The 16,578-nt window shown below is 44.0% G+C and overlaps 1 protein-coding gene across 1 annotated transcript in view; it reads left to right on the top strand.

The window, feature by feature from the left end:
- The first annotated feature begins 12,016 nt into the window (after positions 1 to 12,016).
- Positions 12,017 to 16,578, top strand: part of TMEM245 (transmembrane protein 245) — a 130,780-nt gene continuing 126,218 nt past the window's right edge. Inside the window, exon 1 of the mRNA XM_024209262.3 lies at positions 12,017 to 12,667. Coding sequence (XP_024065030.1) covers positions 12,017 to 12,667 — 651 coding nt within the window. The remainder of the gene's footprint in view (positions 12,668 to 16,578) is intronic.

Here is a 16,578-nt window from a genome sequence, read left to right as displayed (position 1 = left end):
CGGTAAACCTGACTTCAGTACCAGGCAAATTAGTTGAAACTATAGTAAAGACCAGAATTATCAGACACATAGATGGACACGATTTGTTGGGGAAGTGTCAATGTGGTTTTTGTAAAGGGAAATCATACCTCACCAATCTACTAGAATTCTTTGAGGGGGTCAACAAGCATGTGGACAAGGGTAATCCAGTGGATACAGTATACTCAGATTTTCAGAAAGTCTTTGACGAGGTCCATCACCAAGGCTCTTAAACAAAGTAAGCTGTTGTGGCATAAGAGGGAAAGTCCTCTCATGGATCAGTAACTGGTTAAAATATAAGAAACAAAGGGTAGGAATGGTCAGTTTTCAGAATGGAGAGCGGTAAATAGTGGTATCCCCCCAAGAGTCTATACTGGGGCCAGTACTGTTCAACATATTCATAAATGATCTGAAAAAAGGTAAACAGTGAGGTGGCAAATTTGCAGATGATCCAAAACTGCTCAAGATAGTTAAGTCCAAAGCAGACTGCAAAGAGTTACAAGGGATCTCACAAAACTGAGTGATGGGGCAACAAAATGGCAGATGAAATTCAATATTGAGAAATGCAAAGTAATGCACATTGGAAAACATTATCCCAATTATACATAAAAAATGATGGGTCTAAATTAGCTGTTACCACTCAAGAAAGAGATCTTGGAGTCTTTGTGGATAATTCTCTGAAAACATCCACTCAATGTGCAGCGGCAGACAATTTAACAGAACGTTGGGAATCATTGGGAAAGGAATAGATAATAAGACAGAAAATATATTGCCTCTATATAAATCCATAGTACTCCCACATCTTGAATACTGCGTGCAGATCTGTTCATCCCATCTCAAAGAAAGATATATTGGAATTGGAAAGGTACAGAAAAGGGCAACAAAAATGATTAGGGGTATGGAAGAGCTTCCATATGAGGAGAGATGAATAAGACTGGGACTTTTCAGCTTGGAAAAAGGATGACTAAGGGGGGATATGATAGAAGTCTATAAAATCATGACTGGTGTGGAGAAAGTAAATAAGGAAGTGTTATTTACTTCTTCTCATAACACAAGAACTAGTGGTCACCAAATGAAATTAACAGGCAGCAGGTTTAAAATAAAAAGTATATCTTCACACAAGATACTGCCTACCTGTGGAGCTCTTTGCCTATAGGATGTTGTGAAGGCCAAGACTATAACGTAGTTCAACAAAGAACTAGATAAATTCATGGAGGATAGGTCCATCAGTAGCTATTAGCCAAGATGGTCAGGGAGACAAAACCATGCTCTGAAGTGTCCCTAGCCTCTGTTTGCCGGAAGCTGGGAATGGGCGGCGGATGGATCACTTGATGATGATCTGTTCTGTTCATTCCTTCTGGGGCACCTGGTATTGGCAACTGGCGGAAGACAGGATACTTGATGGGCTAGATGGACCCTTGGTCTGACCCAGTATGGCCGTTCTTAGGTTCTATGTTCTTGTGATAGCAAAGAAAAAATCATATTGTTGGAGATTTCTGTTTCAAGGGTAATCTAGGTAAGGACTTGTGCTCTTAGAAGAGCATGAGACAAAGTCTTCCAGTGTATTACATTGCCGTATGGAAGAACCAGTTTCAGAAATGAAGTGGGGATTCTTGTTCCTTGGGGCATGTGGCACAGCAGCAAGAGTGGCTGCAATAGAGGGCTCCTGCAGGTAGAGATCAGTTGCATGTAATATTGGATTAAAAGTAATCTGATTTCCATAGGATCCTCAACATTTATATTCTGGAACCCCAGAATTATTCTTTCTGGCTTGTAAACCACAATAAAAGTGGAATCAAATCAGCTTTTCTGAAGGGTATCAGTGAAGTAAATAAAAAAATAAAAGTCTGCTTGTGCCAGTTTCCCTTCTCTTTGCGTTTGAGGCCCAAGATCAGTCCTTTTGAGGGAAGAGCTTATATTGTGATGCAAAAGAACAAAATCAACTAAGATGGGAGAATGTCTGTCTTATTCATTTATTTAAACAAGGAACAAATCTGAACAATATTAGCTCAGGGAGAAATATCTAGATATATGCACAGACTTCCTCCACTGAACCTCAGACTTTTTATTCATGTATTCACCCTGCTCCTCAGATGTCTGAATCTTCTCTGCCTTCTTCCTGTAACTCTCTGCAGCTGTGGATCATGTTCTGACTGGTGCAGCACAATACATAGAAGCTCTCCTAAACCACTGAGCCTCTCTTTGTTTAAATCTTGCTTTCAGGCCATGGTCACTTCAGCAGATGACCAGTTCTCTCAAAATGTGTTGCCATATTGCTTATGACACACTACTCATGATTATGCCCCTTTTACCATGTTTAATAAAGTACACAAATATATAAATAAGTCAGCTACTTGTCGCTGCTGTTACTAGTATCTTAGATCTAATAAAACATAGGGACAATACTTGTTTATGCACCAAATATAAGAACCTTGTGACAGAGTGCTAGGCAAGAAAGGGAGTCAGCAATCCATTCACAGCAGCTCCAATCAAGCAAAGCAGAATGAAGCTAATTTGTGGGTAGGGCAGGGCAGAAAGGCTAATTAAGCCATTAGCCAGAGCCCACAAATAGGCACAGGAAGGAAGTGGAAAGGGGAAAGCAGGCAGCTTGTTATAGGAGCTGTATAGATGATGAAGGTGGTGGGAATCCATTTGTAAATAAACTGCACAAGGTGTTGGACCAGTACAAGGATCTCTCAGTAGTTTATAGACCGTGACAGAGCCAGGAGGCCCTGTTACAGATCTGATGAGTTTTGACTGCATATGCAGAGACCTCATATTACGGAGGAAAGATACACGCTCTTTGGCATGACTGCACTAGTAATACCTCATTTAATAAGATACAGCAAGAGCAAGAAGATGGCAGTTTTGCTACCTGTAGAAAGGAACGCTGAACCTGGCAGGGAGCGGTTGGGAGAGCACATCGCTTTCTCCTGGAGCTGCTGCTGGAGGGCACTGCTGCCTCATGCTGTTTCTCTGTGTTCTTTTCTCTCTCATTCTCAGCCCTCATTTCGCTGTCTGATTTCATCAAGGCCCTTCATTTCAATGTCCATCTTCTCATTCTCTAATCTCTCACTCTTCCCTCTCTCAAATCTGTTGCTCTCTCAAAAGCTGATGTGCCACAAAATCTGTCTTTAGCAATTACAAGATATTGCTAACATGTGTGACATGAAATGTGGTATTGTAAATGCTTTGATAATCTACAGCAAGTCACAGCTAATTACCCCCTTGACATCTTCTCTTGGATGTCTCATCATCAATTTATATTAATAGATTAAGATATTTTAAGGCCAGAAGGGACTATTATGATGATCTAGTCTGAACTTCTGCATAATACAGACCACAGAATTTCACCAAATGATTCCTGCATCTAGCTGACAAATTCTGCTTGAGCCAGAACGTGTCTTTATAAAGACCTCCAATTTTGATTTAAAGTGATGGAAACTCCACCCCATCTCTATGTAAACTGTTCCGATGGTTAATTGCCTTCTCTATTAAAATAATTGGTGCCCTATTTCCACTCTGAATTTGTCCAGCTTCAGCATCCAGCTATTAGATCTTTTAATATGGCCAAAATGGAACTTATAATCTTTCCTCCCCAACCCATTCCATTTCCAACAGTGAGAAGGAGACAGGAGCCATTAGCTGATGAGGCAGTGTGGGGGATCCAAGTGGCATTTAACTCTTCTGCACAACATGGATCTCCAGTGACACATTTTTTAACATTTAGCAACTATAAGTTCAGTCTTGCAACCACATTTTGTCACTGAGACACCACAACTTCGCCCACCTCAGCCCCTCTAAAAGTGAGGGAGTGGGTCTCAGATCCTGGGCTCCAGCCTGAGCCCCTATGGCTATGCTGCTATTTTAAGTCTCGCAGCCTGGGCCCCGTGAACCTGAATAAATTGACCCAGGCTCGGAGACTCGGTGCCGTGGGTTTGTTATTTCATTATAGATGTACCCTAAGCTGTTAAGGCCAACATTTTCAAGTGTCACTGATTTTGACCAGTGCCAGGCCAAGGATGTTATGGGCCTGGTTTGAAGACTCAAATTTGGGCTGTCTCACCCCTATACCTCTCCACCCTGACTGCAAAAACAAACAAACAAAAAAACCCCACACTCACCAACTAAGTACTTTTACTAAGGGACCTTTCCTAGTCTTCACTGAAGCAACCTCATGAATTAGCTCTTCCAGTCTATCCACCTTGCTTCCTAGGTTTCTATAGAATTAACTGCTGGAGCACGTAACTTTTCCTGCCCCATGGACGTTATTAGGTAGGTCTTGGTTAATTTTAGCATGCCGGAACCCCTTTCATTAGCATTCATGTTTACAGGAAGATGGCAAAAATTAGTGCTGTTTCTGTGTATAGGAAACTCCCATCTAAAGACCTTTTGTGAATGCAGCTAACAAGATAATTGGGTGTCTGTTTCCATTTATCCTTAAAGATTTTCTTGCAAAACCTGGCAAAGACCTCAATTTCATTCTCTAAACTCTTAGGGTTTAAGTCCTTGATACGTTTTACGCATGCATCTTTAGGTCTTTGCTTCCGAGACTTTTCAGTTTCTCACACATCAAAAAAGCAAAACCTTTTCCGGCTCCATTGTACTTAGGCATCCTATTGTCTAATTGTGTTAATATTGTATCTAAGATAGTGTTGAAAACCTTCCACTTAAAAACTTTTTGGGGATCTGATGACCTTCATCCTTTGCATTTCTTTCCTCTTTCAAGATCATTTCTCTTTGAACTGTGTAGATTTTCCTAACGTTTCAGCCCGTGAAGCAACAGCTTCTTTACATGCAGTGAACCCAGAAAACTGTAATTCTGATAAAGCATCTTGAAGGCCACCAAGTAAACCATGAGCTGTCTGAATGTCAAGATCTGGACTCTGCAATTTTTTCTCTCAGTGTTAAATTTTGATAAAATAGTATACCATATTTTGGCCAAAACAAGAAACAAAAACTCTGAATGTTCATTTGCAAGCTATCAGCTTCCGACTTAAGTTCTGGCATAAGATCATGTGAAGACTTGATCTCATCTAATGTGTCAAAAACACCCTCAAGCTGATTTCATAATGGATGGATTTCCTCTACCCTTGCTGACCATCTTGTTGTGCTTTGGCATTTTAAAGTAATGCTAATTTGCTCTTTCAGTGCATTCTAACAACTAGTAGAAGCAGAAAACAGGGCATAACATCTTCGAACAATAAAAAAAAAAAATAGAACAACTTGGGTAACAATCATTGTAGCAGTTTCTCCAACAAGATTCAGTGAGTAGGCTGCACAACACATGGCGAGTTATTTCCTGCGGCCCACCATATGCGCTGACTCCACCGGCAGCCAAGCTCCCCTCACCCCCCAGCCCTCCCTTCTCTCCCCCACCCAGCGCGCCACGTCCCTGCTCCTCCGCCTACCTCCCAGCACTTCCTGCCACCAAACAGCTGTTTGGCGGCGCTTAGGACTTTCCAGGAGGGAGGGGGGAGGAGCGGGGACATGGCGCCCTCAGAGGAGGAGGCGGAGAAGAGGCGGGGTCGGGGTGGGGATTTGGGGAAAGGGTTGGAATGGGGTCAGGGTCAGGGAGGGGGCAGAGGGGGGGGGGGGACTTGGGGGAGGGGGTGGGAATGGGGGCAGGGAATGGGCGGGGCCTCATGGACTAGACGAGCAGTCTGAGGTATGAAGTTCAGCATGTATGATTCTTTGCTGTGAGTAGTTGGGAAGAATGTTTGTTAAAAGTGGCAATGTATTTTGTATGAATAATTACTTTAAAAAGTTCCTGCCCTTACAGCTATGTTGATAGACTGTTAGTGTAGATCATCATCATTAGTGTTACTGACCTCATAAGGAATAGTTACGGGTGTTTATATTTATTTAAAACCCCTCTTCGCATAACAGTTTTAAAAAAGTTAATACATTGACTTTTAATAGCATACTATATTACTCTTCATTTTTTTCATTTTTGACTATACTTTTGTATCGTATGAAAAGGTTTCAGTGATGCGGGCCTTGGGCCAATGTACTAGTCCTCATGTGGCCCTCGTGATGATTTGAGTTTGAGATCCCTGCCTTAGACACTAACAAATTTATTTGGGCATAAGCTTTCCTGGGATGAAGAGGGTTATATCCCACGAAAGCTTATGCCCAAATAAATTTGTTAGTCTCTAAGGTGCCACAAGGACTCCTCGTTGTTTTATCTTTTTTCAGCTTCCCTAAAATAACCTCCAGAATACCTTCCCCTGTTGTGTGGATATCAATGAAATCTACAAAGCTCTCAATAACCTTCACTCCGTATTTCAAAACCTGAATATACCTTACACTTGAGACATTTGTTCCATCAGGACAGATCTGGAGTGCAATCAAACATAACAGAAAAGTATTTAGCTTTCCTAACCTTGTTGAAAACAGTCTGCCATACTTTTCTTGCAACGCTATGGAAAATTTCATTTCAAATTTGATTTGATGAGTATGTCACCTTTGCAGTGCCAATCTTATTAGCTTCCACATGATCACACAACACACTATCGTACCTCACAGGCAATTCAAGTAACCCAAAAAATTACCATTACAAGGACTGTCTAATTTCTCATCTGAACCTCTCAAAGGTAAACACCTCTCACCTAAGTACAGCAAAATATCCAAGAGAGAGCATATCTCTGTACCAGATAGCAGGTTTCCAAATCTTTGACAATTGTGCGACCCTGTTCCAATCATTCTGCACGTTACATCCAGTGAACAATCGCCTCCAGGCATTCCTTTGAATATTTGTGTTGGCATGCTCACGCGCTGAAGTGGAAAAAGTTAGTGAACCCAGTTTTACAGTTCACAAAGGAAGATGAGGAATTTGGCTGGAAAAGCAAACAAGTGAAACAGAACAAAGAGGCAAGAGTCATAGTGTACGTCAACCAGGATTGCTGGCATAACTCCCCATTAGAAGTGTTGACAAAGACCCACAATTTTAATGCTTGCCTTCCTTTATATTTGGTAGGCAAAAAGTCTTGTACTAAATTAACAACGGGACCATTTTTCTACCAAAAAACAGTGAACAGAATCTGTCACTTGTGGCCAAGTAGCTGTATCTACCTGGTCAAAGTCAAAATTCTGCCCCAGGCTTTCAATAACACTGCTCTACAGCCAAAATGCTTCTGAAATAAATGTAGTCAAACTTTACTAATTCTGGGTCACTGAGAACGAAAATGATGCTTAAAATTGTTGATTGGCTCTAGTTTTCAAGATATGCTATTGGGTCAGTATATACGACCCTTGACTTGGGAATGGCGGAGGATAAGTGAGTTATAAAGGGAAGGGATCTCAATTTAAGCCAGAAATGACTAAAATACATCTTTGACTGGATCTATGAATAAATCTATGACTGGGTTTGGACAGTACTTGCTTTTTAGGCAAAACAATGAATGATGCAATCTGAAGCTGGTATTGCGTCATACATGATATGAATTGCATCATGTTATTCCTAGAAGTCATGGATGATGCAATCATAACGAAGCTTACATCACTCTGTTGAACAAATTGCCCTATATCAGCTCTAGAAATCATACAGTGTCGTGCTCTCTTATTTGTCAGTGTTTGATTTTGCAAAGGGACACATTTCTGTTTAGCCAAAGTGAACAGAGATGCCTCGTACTTGTGTGAACAGTGCAGATAACTTCTGCTATGTTTGTGGTGAAGTGACTTTTGCATCACAAAAGCGCAGTATAACCACTATGGTTAAGAAAGGCTATCACCTTTATTTTGGCTGCAAAATTGGAGATCAGGACAAGAGGTGGGCCCCACGCATATGCTGCAACACTTGTGCAACAAATCTTCGCCAGTGGTTGAACAGGAAAAGGAAATCTATGCCTTTTGCAGTGCCAATGATTTGGAGAGAGCCAACAGATCATACCAGCAATTGTTACTTCTGCATGGTGCCTCCAGTTGGGAAAGGTGTGTCAAAGAAGAAAAAGTGGACTGTGCATTATCCAAACATTCCATCAGTTATACGCCCAGTACCCCACGGAGAAGGACTGCCGGTTCCTGATGCACCAGAATCATTCTCACTTGAGTCAGACGAGGAAGAGGAAGAGGATGAAACTTCTGGTCCTGAACCATCAATGTCACATTTTCTCCCATCCTCCTCCTCTGAACCACACCTCATAACACAAGGTGAACTGAATGACCTTGTCAGGGATTTGGAACTACCCAAGAGTAAGGCAGAGCTGTTGGGCTCCAGACTACAGCAGTGGAATCTCCTGGCAGGTGATGTTAGGGTTTCCATGTTCCGTGACCGTCAAAAGGATCTTGTCCCATTCTTCTTCATGGAAGGTGATCTTGTAGCCTGCAACAACATCGATGGTGTGATGGCAGCCCTCAACATCGTTCACCATCCAGATGAGTGGAGACTGTTCATTGATTCATCGAAGACGAGTCTTAAAGCTGTTTTACTGCATAATGGCAATGTTTTGCCATCAATTCCAGTTGGTCATGCAGTCCATATGAAGGAAACCTACGATAACATGAAACAACTTTTGAGGTGCATAAACTATGACCAACATCAGTGGCAGCTTTGTGGCGATTTGAAGGTTGTTGCTCTCTTGCTTGGTCTGCAGACTGGATACACAAAGTACTGCTGTTTTCTCTGCAAATGGGATAGTCGTGCAAGAGATTCCCACTACATCAAGAAAGATTGGCCATTCCGACAGTCATTGGAGCCTGGGAGGAAAAGTGTTCAGCATCCACCACTTGTTGAATCAAGGAAGATTTTGTTACCACCCTTACACATCAAGCTGGGTCTGATGAAGAACTTTGTCAAGGCCATTGACAAAACACAAGCAGCTTTCAAGTACCTCCGTGGAAAATTTCCAAGGTTAAGTGAAGCTAAGATAAAGGAAGGTGTCTTTGTTGGTCCTCAGATTCGTGAACTTCTTCGAGATGCTGCATTTGACCATGCACTGCGTGGCAAGGAAAAGATGGCCTGGAAAGCCTTCCAGTTAGTGACAATAAATTTTCTCGGAAACAACAAGGCAGACAACTACAGGTTGTTGGTGGAAAACCTCCTCAAGGCATACAAAAGCCTTGGTTGCAACATGTCACTAAAGATACATTTTTTGCACTCTCATCTAGATTTTTTTTCACCAAACTGCGGAGCAGTGAGCGACGAGCACGGCGAGCGATTTCACCAGGACATTGCAACAATGGAGAAACGCTCTCAGGGCAAATGGAGCCCATCAATGCTTGCAGACTATTGCTGGACAGTGACAAGAGATGCTCCATTTAATGAATACAAGAGACAAGCCAAGAAGCGCCGAGTAGACACTGAATAGGACTAAACTATGTACATAATAGTTTTTTGGCTTTTGTTTCATAATAAATTTTATTTATATAATCCTTTTGCTGATTTTTAAAGTGTTACATAAACAGGACAGGTGAAATATTATCATGTAAAGCAACCATAAACACATGAAAAGACCTAGGTTTACAATTTATGATTAAAACTCTACTATCTACACAATATACATAGACATAAAATGTAAAAACTTAAATATCTTAGAAACAGTAGCCAATCAGTTGTTTTAATTGTCATATTTGAATTCAGCACATCAAAATACATAATAAATAGCACATTTTATCTCTGAAGCAGACGACTTCTCAAAAATTGTAGACCAGTGTAATCAAACTGCTTTCAGTGTCCACATCCATAACAGTTGTACCAGCAATCAACAGGAAACTTTCTGTCCTGGAATCAGACCCCAGAACCCAACAAGCCAGATAAACCCAAATCAACATCCTCGCTAGCTAAGGAAGGCTCAGAAGTACGAGTAACAGAACCATCTGCAGGTTGTTCACCAGGAACATGGTCAAACTTTGCACATTTCAAGAAGCTCTGTAGGCCACTCACAATTTTCTGATCTTTTTCAAGAGCCGTCTGTAGCTTGCACTTTTGAGCACCACTCATTTAGTTATTCATGGCAAAAATCATGGTTGACTGTAAGAATTCACCCACCAGGCTCTTCAGAATTAATTGCTAGCTTTGGAATAATTGTGGTAGTGAGTGAAAGATCTAATATCTCTGATACTCTGAGAGAAATCAGGTAAAAAATCATATTAGAGCTCAGAGGTATATCCTGTGTAAAGTGGGGGGCAGGGGCGTGGGAGGGCTATGCCCTCTCACTTTTTAACAAAAGAAAGCGCCGTAGGGGTGGGGGAGGCCAGGGAGGGCTGGGCTTGCTCTGCTCCACAGAGGCGCCATGCCATCAGCAGTGCCAGCCCCTGCTCACCTGGGGTCGCCCCATCTTCTATCTGTATCTTGTGGGCATGCTCCATGTGTGGCTGCAGTTCCCAGCCTGGCTCTGCAGGCAACAGGTGAGTCTCGTTCCAGGCAGAGGGAGCCTGGGTGGGGGTGGGTGGGGCAATCTGCTGCAGTGTTGGGAGAAGGGCAGGGGAGTCCATGGGCACAGTTTGAGGGGCAGCAGGGGGCATTGCCCCCCCCCACAAAAGAGGCAAGGCATGGTGTGTGTGGGGTGCATGCAGAGTCTCTGCCACTACCCCACCCCTCAATTGCTGTGAGCACGGAGCTGCTCTGCCTGTGCAGGGGGCTTCTGTCCTGTGCCTCTCCTCCCACCTCCACAGGTTTCTGCCTTGCTTAGTCCCTCACCCTGGCATCCGGGTTGCTACCTCTTGCGGGGTTGGGGGGAAGAGACAGTGGGGAAGAGGGAAGGGATAGGGTGTGCTGGGGAAAAAGAAGAAGATGAGGGAATGGTATGGGAGATGAAGGGGGCAGGGAGGGGAAAGGGTTGGAGCAGAGAGGGAGAAACTCAAAGCTATCAGGGGAAACCTTTCTGGAAATGCGATCTCTGCCTTAGGCTGTGGAATAGTCTCCCAAGAGAAGGGCTAGAAGAAACCTCAAGTCTTGGGATTTTTAAAAGGAGACTGGACAAAGCATGCTGTAAGTATCAGCCCTGCATTGGCAGGGAGATAGACCAAGCCGGGATGATCACCAAGGGCTTTTCTCCTTTAACTTCTACAATTCCAGCCCACTATTATAGGAGTACAAATTCTGGAACTAAAGGCCTGGTGCCCTGATCCCATTGCCTGGGCCGGCTCCAGGCACCAGCCGAGCAAGCTCGTGCTTGGGGCCGCAGATTCTAAGGGGCAGCATTCCGTCCAATCCTAGGGTGGCACGGCTGCCCTTTTTTTTTTTGGTTCGCCGCTCTGGCCGCCCTGTAGGGGAGGAGGGGAGCGCCCTGCTGATTGGCTACTGTTTCCAAGATATTTAAGATTTTACATTTTATCTCTATGTATATTGTGTAGATAGTAGAGTTTTAATCATAAATTGTAAACCTAGGTCTTTTCATGTGTTTAGTCTGGGCAGCTGGGATTCAGGGGGCCTGGGCCAAAGCAATTTTGGGGGCCCTTCCATAAAAAAAAAGTTGCAATACTATAGAATACTATATTCTCGTGGGGGCCCCTGCGGGGCAAATTGCCCCACTTGCCCCCCTGGGCGGCCCTGCTGAATCCTCTGGGCAGCCCTGACCTTTTATATGTGTATACAGAAATAAAAGACTCTTAATGCCTCACCCCACTTTTCCAGCCGCATTTAATAATAAAGGAGCAAAAATTTCACCCATGCCCAGTTGCTCACCTTTAAATCCGTGTGAGAGAACCTATGCGCTGGGCTGTAAATGCGCAAGAAACTACATGTCCCACCATCCCCTGCTTCACCAATCACCGCCGCTAGGAAAGCACTACCGTCAGGCTCCCCCCGCCCCGAGCGCGTGCATTTCCCGGCTTCCTCTGCGCTCCCTCGTCTAACGAACTTACGCTCCCAGCATCACAATCGCCTGGGGAAGGGGGAGAAAGAGAGACTACATTTCCCAGAATCCTCTTCGAGCCATTCTTCTGTGGGGTGGAAAGGACAGACAGACTACATTTCCCAGCATCCCCGGCGGCTCATATAGCTCTCCCCTTGCGGCAGCGGCGGTTAACGGTGTGGAGGGGGCGTGAGTTGGGAGCTATGGCTGACAGCGGAGACTCCACGGCGAGTCCCCGCGTCCCGTCTCCTCCCGGCTCCCCGCTGCAGGGACGAAGGCGGCCGGGCTCCTCCTTGGCTCCCGGTGCGGGCAGCAGCAGCCAGTCTCCGGCGCGGAGCGCTGCGGGTCCCCCCGGGGCGGCGCCGCGGCTGCTGCTGTTGCCGCCGGCGGCGGTGTCGTCGCTGCCGCGGCTGGACAAGCCCATCAAACAGGCCTTCTACAACACCGGGGCGCTGCTCTTCGCCGGGCTGTGCTGCGGCGCCGCCGTGCTGGTCTACTTCATCCTGGAGGCCTTCCTGCGGCCGCTGCTCTGGGCCGTGCTCTGCGGCACCTTCCTGCACCCCTTCAAGAGCTCGCTCACCGCGCTGGGCCGCCGCTGGCTCGGCCGCCTGCACCGCTCCCGCACCCCGGTGCTGCTGGCCGCCCTGCTGCTGCCCATCTGCTTCGCCAACTACGGCGCCGAGGCGCTGGGCGAGCAGGTGCTGCGCAGGCGGCGCCTCCTGCTGCTGCTGGGCGCTGGCGGCCCCCTGCTCTACGGACTCTATTGCCTCGGCAGCTCCCTGGGAGTCCAGGTGCTGCTGGCCCAGACCGGACTCCTCATCTGCCGGGGGCTCGACTTCTTCAGCAGCCTGTGGGTGAGTCTGGGGGCTAGGGTGGGCTCGGCCTCGCCTCTGTCACCATGGGGATCGCGGAGAGGCGCGGTCTGCGCCGAGCATCACCCAGGTGGCTCAACATCTCTCCCCTGCCCAGCCCCGGCGCTCCCATGTATGGGTTTTAGAGGGCTTGGTGCCAGTCTCCTTCTCCTCCTCAGCAACCCTGTCGCAGGGAGAGGCTGTAACACCTTTCAGTGGGCTTGATAAGCAGGGTGGGATCCACAACAGTGAAATCAGTGGGAGTTAGGCATGGAAGTCTCTTGGTAGGATTCACAGTAGGAGTCAAGTGCCTAAATAAATACTCTTGATTTTTATCGGGGAGTTAGGAGTCTAAACACTTGTGGATTCCCAGAGGTAAAGCTCAAACCTGGAATGACTGAAAGGGGACCAGAACCAGCCTCAATATGAAATCACTGTTGGTATTGCTTGGAAAGGCATGGGGAAGGCTAGCATCACTTTCATTTCACCTGTCTCTGCACTAGAAACTTTTTCTGATCAATATACTCTAGTGGTGTGGTTTTGTTTTTGCAATATTTTTGTACTGGCAAAAGCCCTAGTCTAGATATAATAATAACAAAAATGTGCTTTTGCCAGTTATTTTGCTCACTGAATTGATGGTATAAGCTATAGCTAGGGTCCTACTAAATTCACAGTCCATTTTGGTCAATTTCATAGTCATAGGACTTTAAAAATTGTAAATTTCATGATTTCAGCTATTTAAATCTGAAATTTCACTGTGTTATAATTGGAGGGTTGCTGACACAAAAGGGAGTTGTGGGGAGGTGTCACAAGGTTATTGTAGGGGGGCTTGTAGTACTACGACCCTTATCTCTGTGCTGCTGCTGGCGGCGGTGCTGCCTTCAGAGCTGGACAGCTGGAGAGTGGCGGCTGCTGGCTGGGAGCCTAGCTTGGAAGGCAGAGCCGCCGCCAGCAGCAACGCAGAAGTAAAGATGGCAAGGTATGGTATTGTCACCCTTACTTCTGCGCTGCTGCTGGCAGGGTGATGCCTTCAGAGCTGGGTACCCAGCCAACAGCTGCCGCTCTCTGGCCACCCAGCTCTGAAGGCAGAGCAGAAGTAAGGGTGGCAATACTGTGACCTCCTAAAATAACTGTGACCTCCCTACATCTCCCTTTTGCGTCAGGACCCCCAATTTGAGAAACGCTTGTCTCACCCATGAAATCTGTATAGTATAGGGTAAAAACACACAAGACAAGATTTCACGGTCCATGACACCTTTTTCATGGCCATGAATTTGGTATGGCCCTAGCTAAGTGGCATCTACATTAGGATGGTTTGTTGATGGTATTCCTGTGATGTTTAAGGGAGGTCTCTATGTTGCTCAGCCACTGCTAACCACACTTCTAGCTACCTGGATGCTAGATGGGAATTGTGGTAGGGGGTAGTGGGATACTTAAGGGACAGCATGGTGCTTTTAATAAAAATCATATTGCCCTACAAAGAATATTCCTTATTGACAGAAATCTTTAATTTATGTGGTGGTTTCCATCTTAGAGAATCTACAGGCCCTTCCCAAAAGCTCTTCCCAATATGTGTGCACAGCTTTTACTCTAGGATGTTGCAGAGTATGCTGCACAACACTGGCAGGAAAAGGAAATTTTAGGGACACTGAAGTAAACTTTACTGCTACACAGAATGCCATGGAATTTCTTGTGCTCATCTAGAGCGGATATGACTTTGAAAGTCTCATTCAGAGCAAATGCATTAAATGTCTTTAAATGTTTTACTTGAGGTTCAAGAGTGTGCTATTTAACAGTTTATATAAAATTGCACCTTAGCATTTGTTGCATAGGTGCTGGAACTGGGGGTGTGGGCTTGAAGTGGTTTCCATCATATACATGGTTTACAGTTTGGTTCAATGGCTCTCAGTACCCCCACTATACAAATTGTCCAGCACCCCTGATTTGTTGCAATAGCACATGTGCTATGTCCCAGTATTTTAGCCATATGCCAATTTCAATTATTACTTTCTGCTTAGTTATTCTTCCAATTCTAAACTGTTGCACAAAGATGCTCTGTAATCTTAAATAGCTGCTCTATTCTACTCCAGTCTATTTTTACCACCGAGACAAGTTGGGTGAGGTAATATCTTTTATTGGTGAAAGAGACAAAACTTTTGCGCTACTGAGAGCTCCCTTTTTTTGTTTTTTTCAGGTTTGGTATTTTTACTAGCCTTGATTGGGAGACGTGATCCCTCTGTCTCTGTTTTTTTTTTGTAATTTATATCAAAGGTGCTTAGAATGTTAATAGGCACGCTTTTTACTATTTTAAAAATAAATTTATATAGGTGTCCCAATCCTGCAAACACTTAAGCATGTATGTAACTTTACTCACATGAATGAAGTTACATGCATCTTTATGATCTGTCAGTCTGTAAAGTGCTTTGGGATGAAAGGCACTGTAAATATAAGGTGGTATTAGTTATTACAAAATATTTTGTACTGTCAATCCAAAGAGTTAGGAAGTAGGCCATTTCTTTTGTGCATTCATGTTTTGAGGGAAATCTAGACCCTTGTCCTTAATCTGTGTGGGTGTTGTCCCCTTAGATTCAATGGAGTTCTGAGAAGGGATCATTGCAAACCAGGCCCATACAGCTGAATTTTGTTTTAGGGAGTTGAAGGTATTCATACACTCATTTTTTTCCCCCTTTTTGTGGGGAATGTTGTGTTAGATATAGAAAAAGTATAGAGTAATGATCTCTTTTCTTGCCTTTAATTAACTTTTTTGTTAGTAAATATAATCCATGAGTTTGTTACAAATATATAGGCCTCTGTAATAGGAACCTAGAATTTGCCATACTAGGAAAAAAGTGATTCATCAGTCCAGTATTCTGCCTCTTTCATTGGCTGAAACGGGAAGCTTCAGAGGAATATGACACCCATAGTTCTCTTCTCCTCCACCTGCCTTTCTCCATTCACACCTATCCAATTATTTATTGTTTCATATAGATAGTTATTCTTCCTAACCTCAGGCTGATCAGGGCATAAACTTAAGTAGCACTTGTAATCATGTTTGCTAAACTGTTTTAACAAGTATTAGTGGGAGGGGGAAGATCAGAAACCTTAAGATGCTTTTCCCTGAAATTTTCTAGGTTTGGCCTCTGGTCGTGGGTGAATTGCTTTGTTTGAGCAAAAATAGTTCATTATTGAATGAAAGGAGTTCAAATACTTTTTGCTGTAATTAAAGACTTGTTTTAAACAGCTGAAGCATCTTAGAAACATGAGGTAGAAAGTTGAAATTTGGGACAGTCTCTCTAAGTTTAGTATTTTACTGTCAGAGTCCTAGTGAAAATAGGTTGTGATTTGGCTAAATTACAGTTAGGGCACTCGTGTATAATTACATTATACAACCATGAAAATGACTATGCACTTCAGAAACCAATCTTTCATTTTAAAGCTGAAATTTGGATGAAAAATGCTTCACACTGTCCCCATGTTTGAATGAAATTATTTTACCTACATTTGAAACTAAATACACTTTAGGCACTTCTTTGAGCTTTCATGCACATTAACTTCTGTGTTTTAAATGTAAAATGAGCTTTTGCAGTAAACCAAGGGAAAGACCCTGCTTAATTCAATGAGGAATCTGAAGGTGCGTGCAAGCCCCATTTCATTTTTGAGCAACTTAAGTTGCTCAAGCTAAGAACATTGAGGTTGTAAATATGGTGCTGTGAAAACTCAGGAAAAAGCAAAGTTAAGTTGGTAAACGTCTCAACTTGCCAACTCCATTTCTTTTTAGCCAGTCTTCTTTTTCCCTTTTATCTCAGTTCCTTGAGCTGGGGTATCTGTTTATAATGTCTTGATTTCCTTTCCTTCAGTCTGGCCTCCATCCTCTTCATTCCATTGAAATTTCTCTTGTACAAATCACTTATCTT

The sequence above is a fragment of the Terrapene carolina genome, unplaced genomic scaffold (genome assembly GCF_002925995.2).
Source record: "Terrapene carolina triunguis isolate 2854851 unplaced genomic scaffold, T_m_triunguis-2.0 Scaffold183, whole genome shotgun sequence".
NCBI classification, from domain to species: Eukaryota; Metazoa; Chordata; order Testudines; family Emydidae; genus Terrapene; species Terrapene triunguis.
The sequence above is the reverse complement of the archived record's forward strand: the minus strand, read 5'-3'. Positions and strand labels throughout refer to the sequence as shown.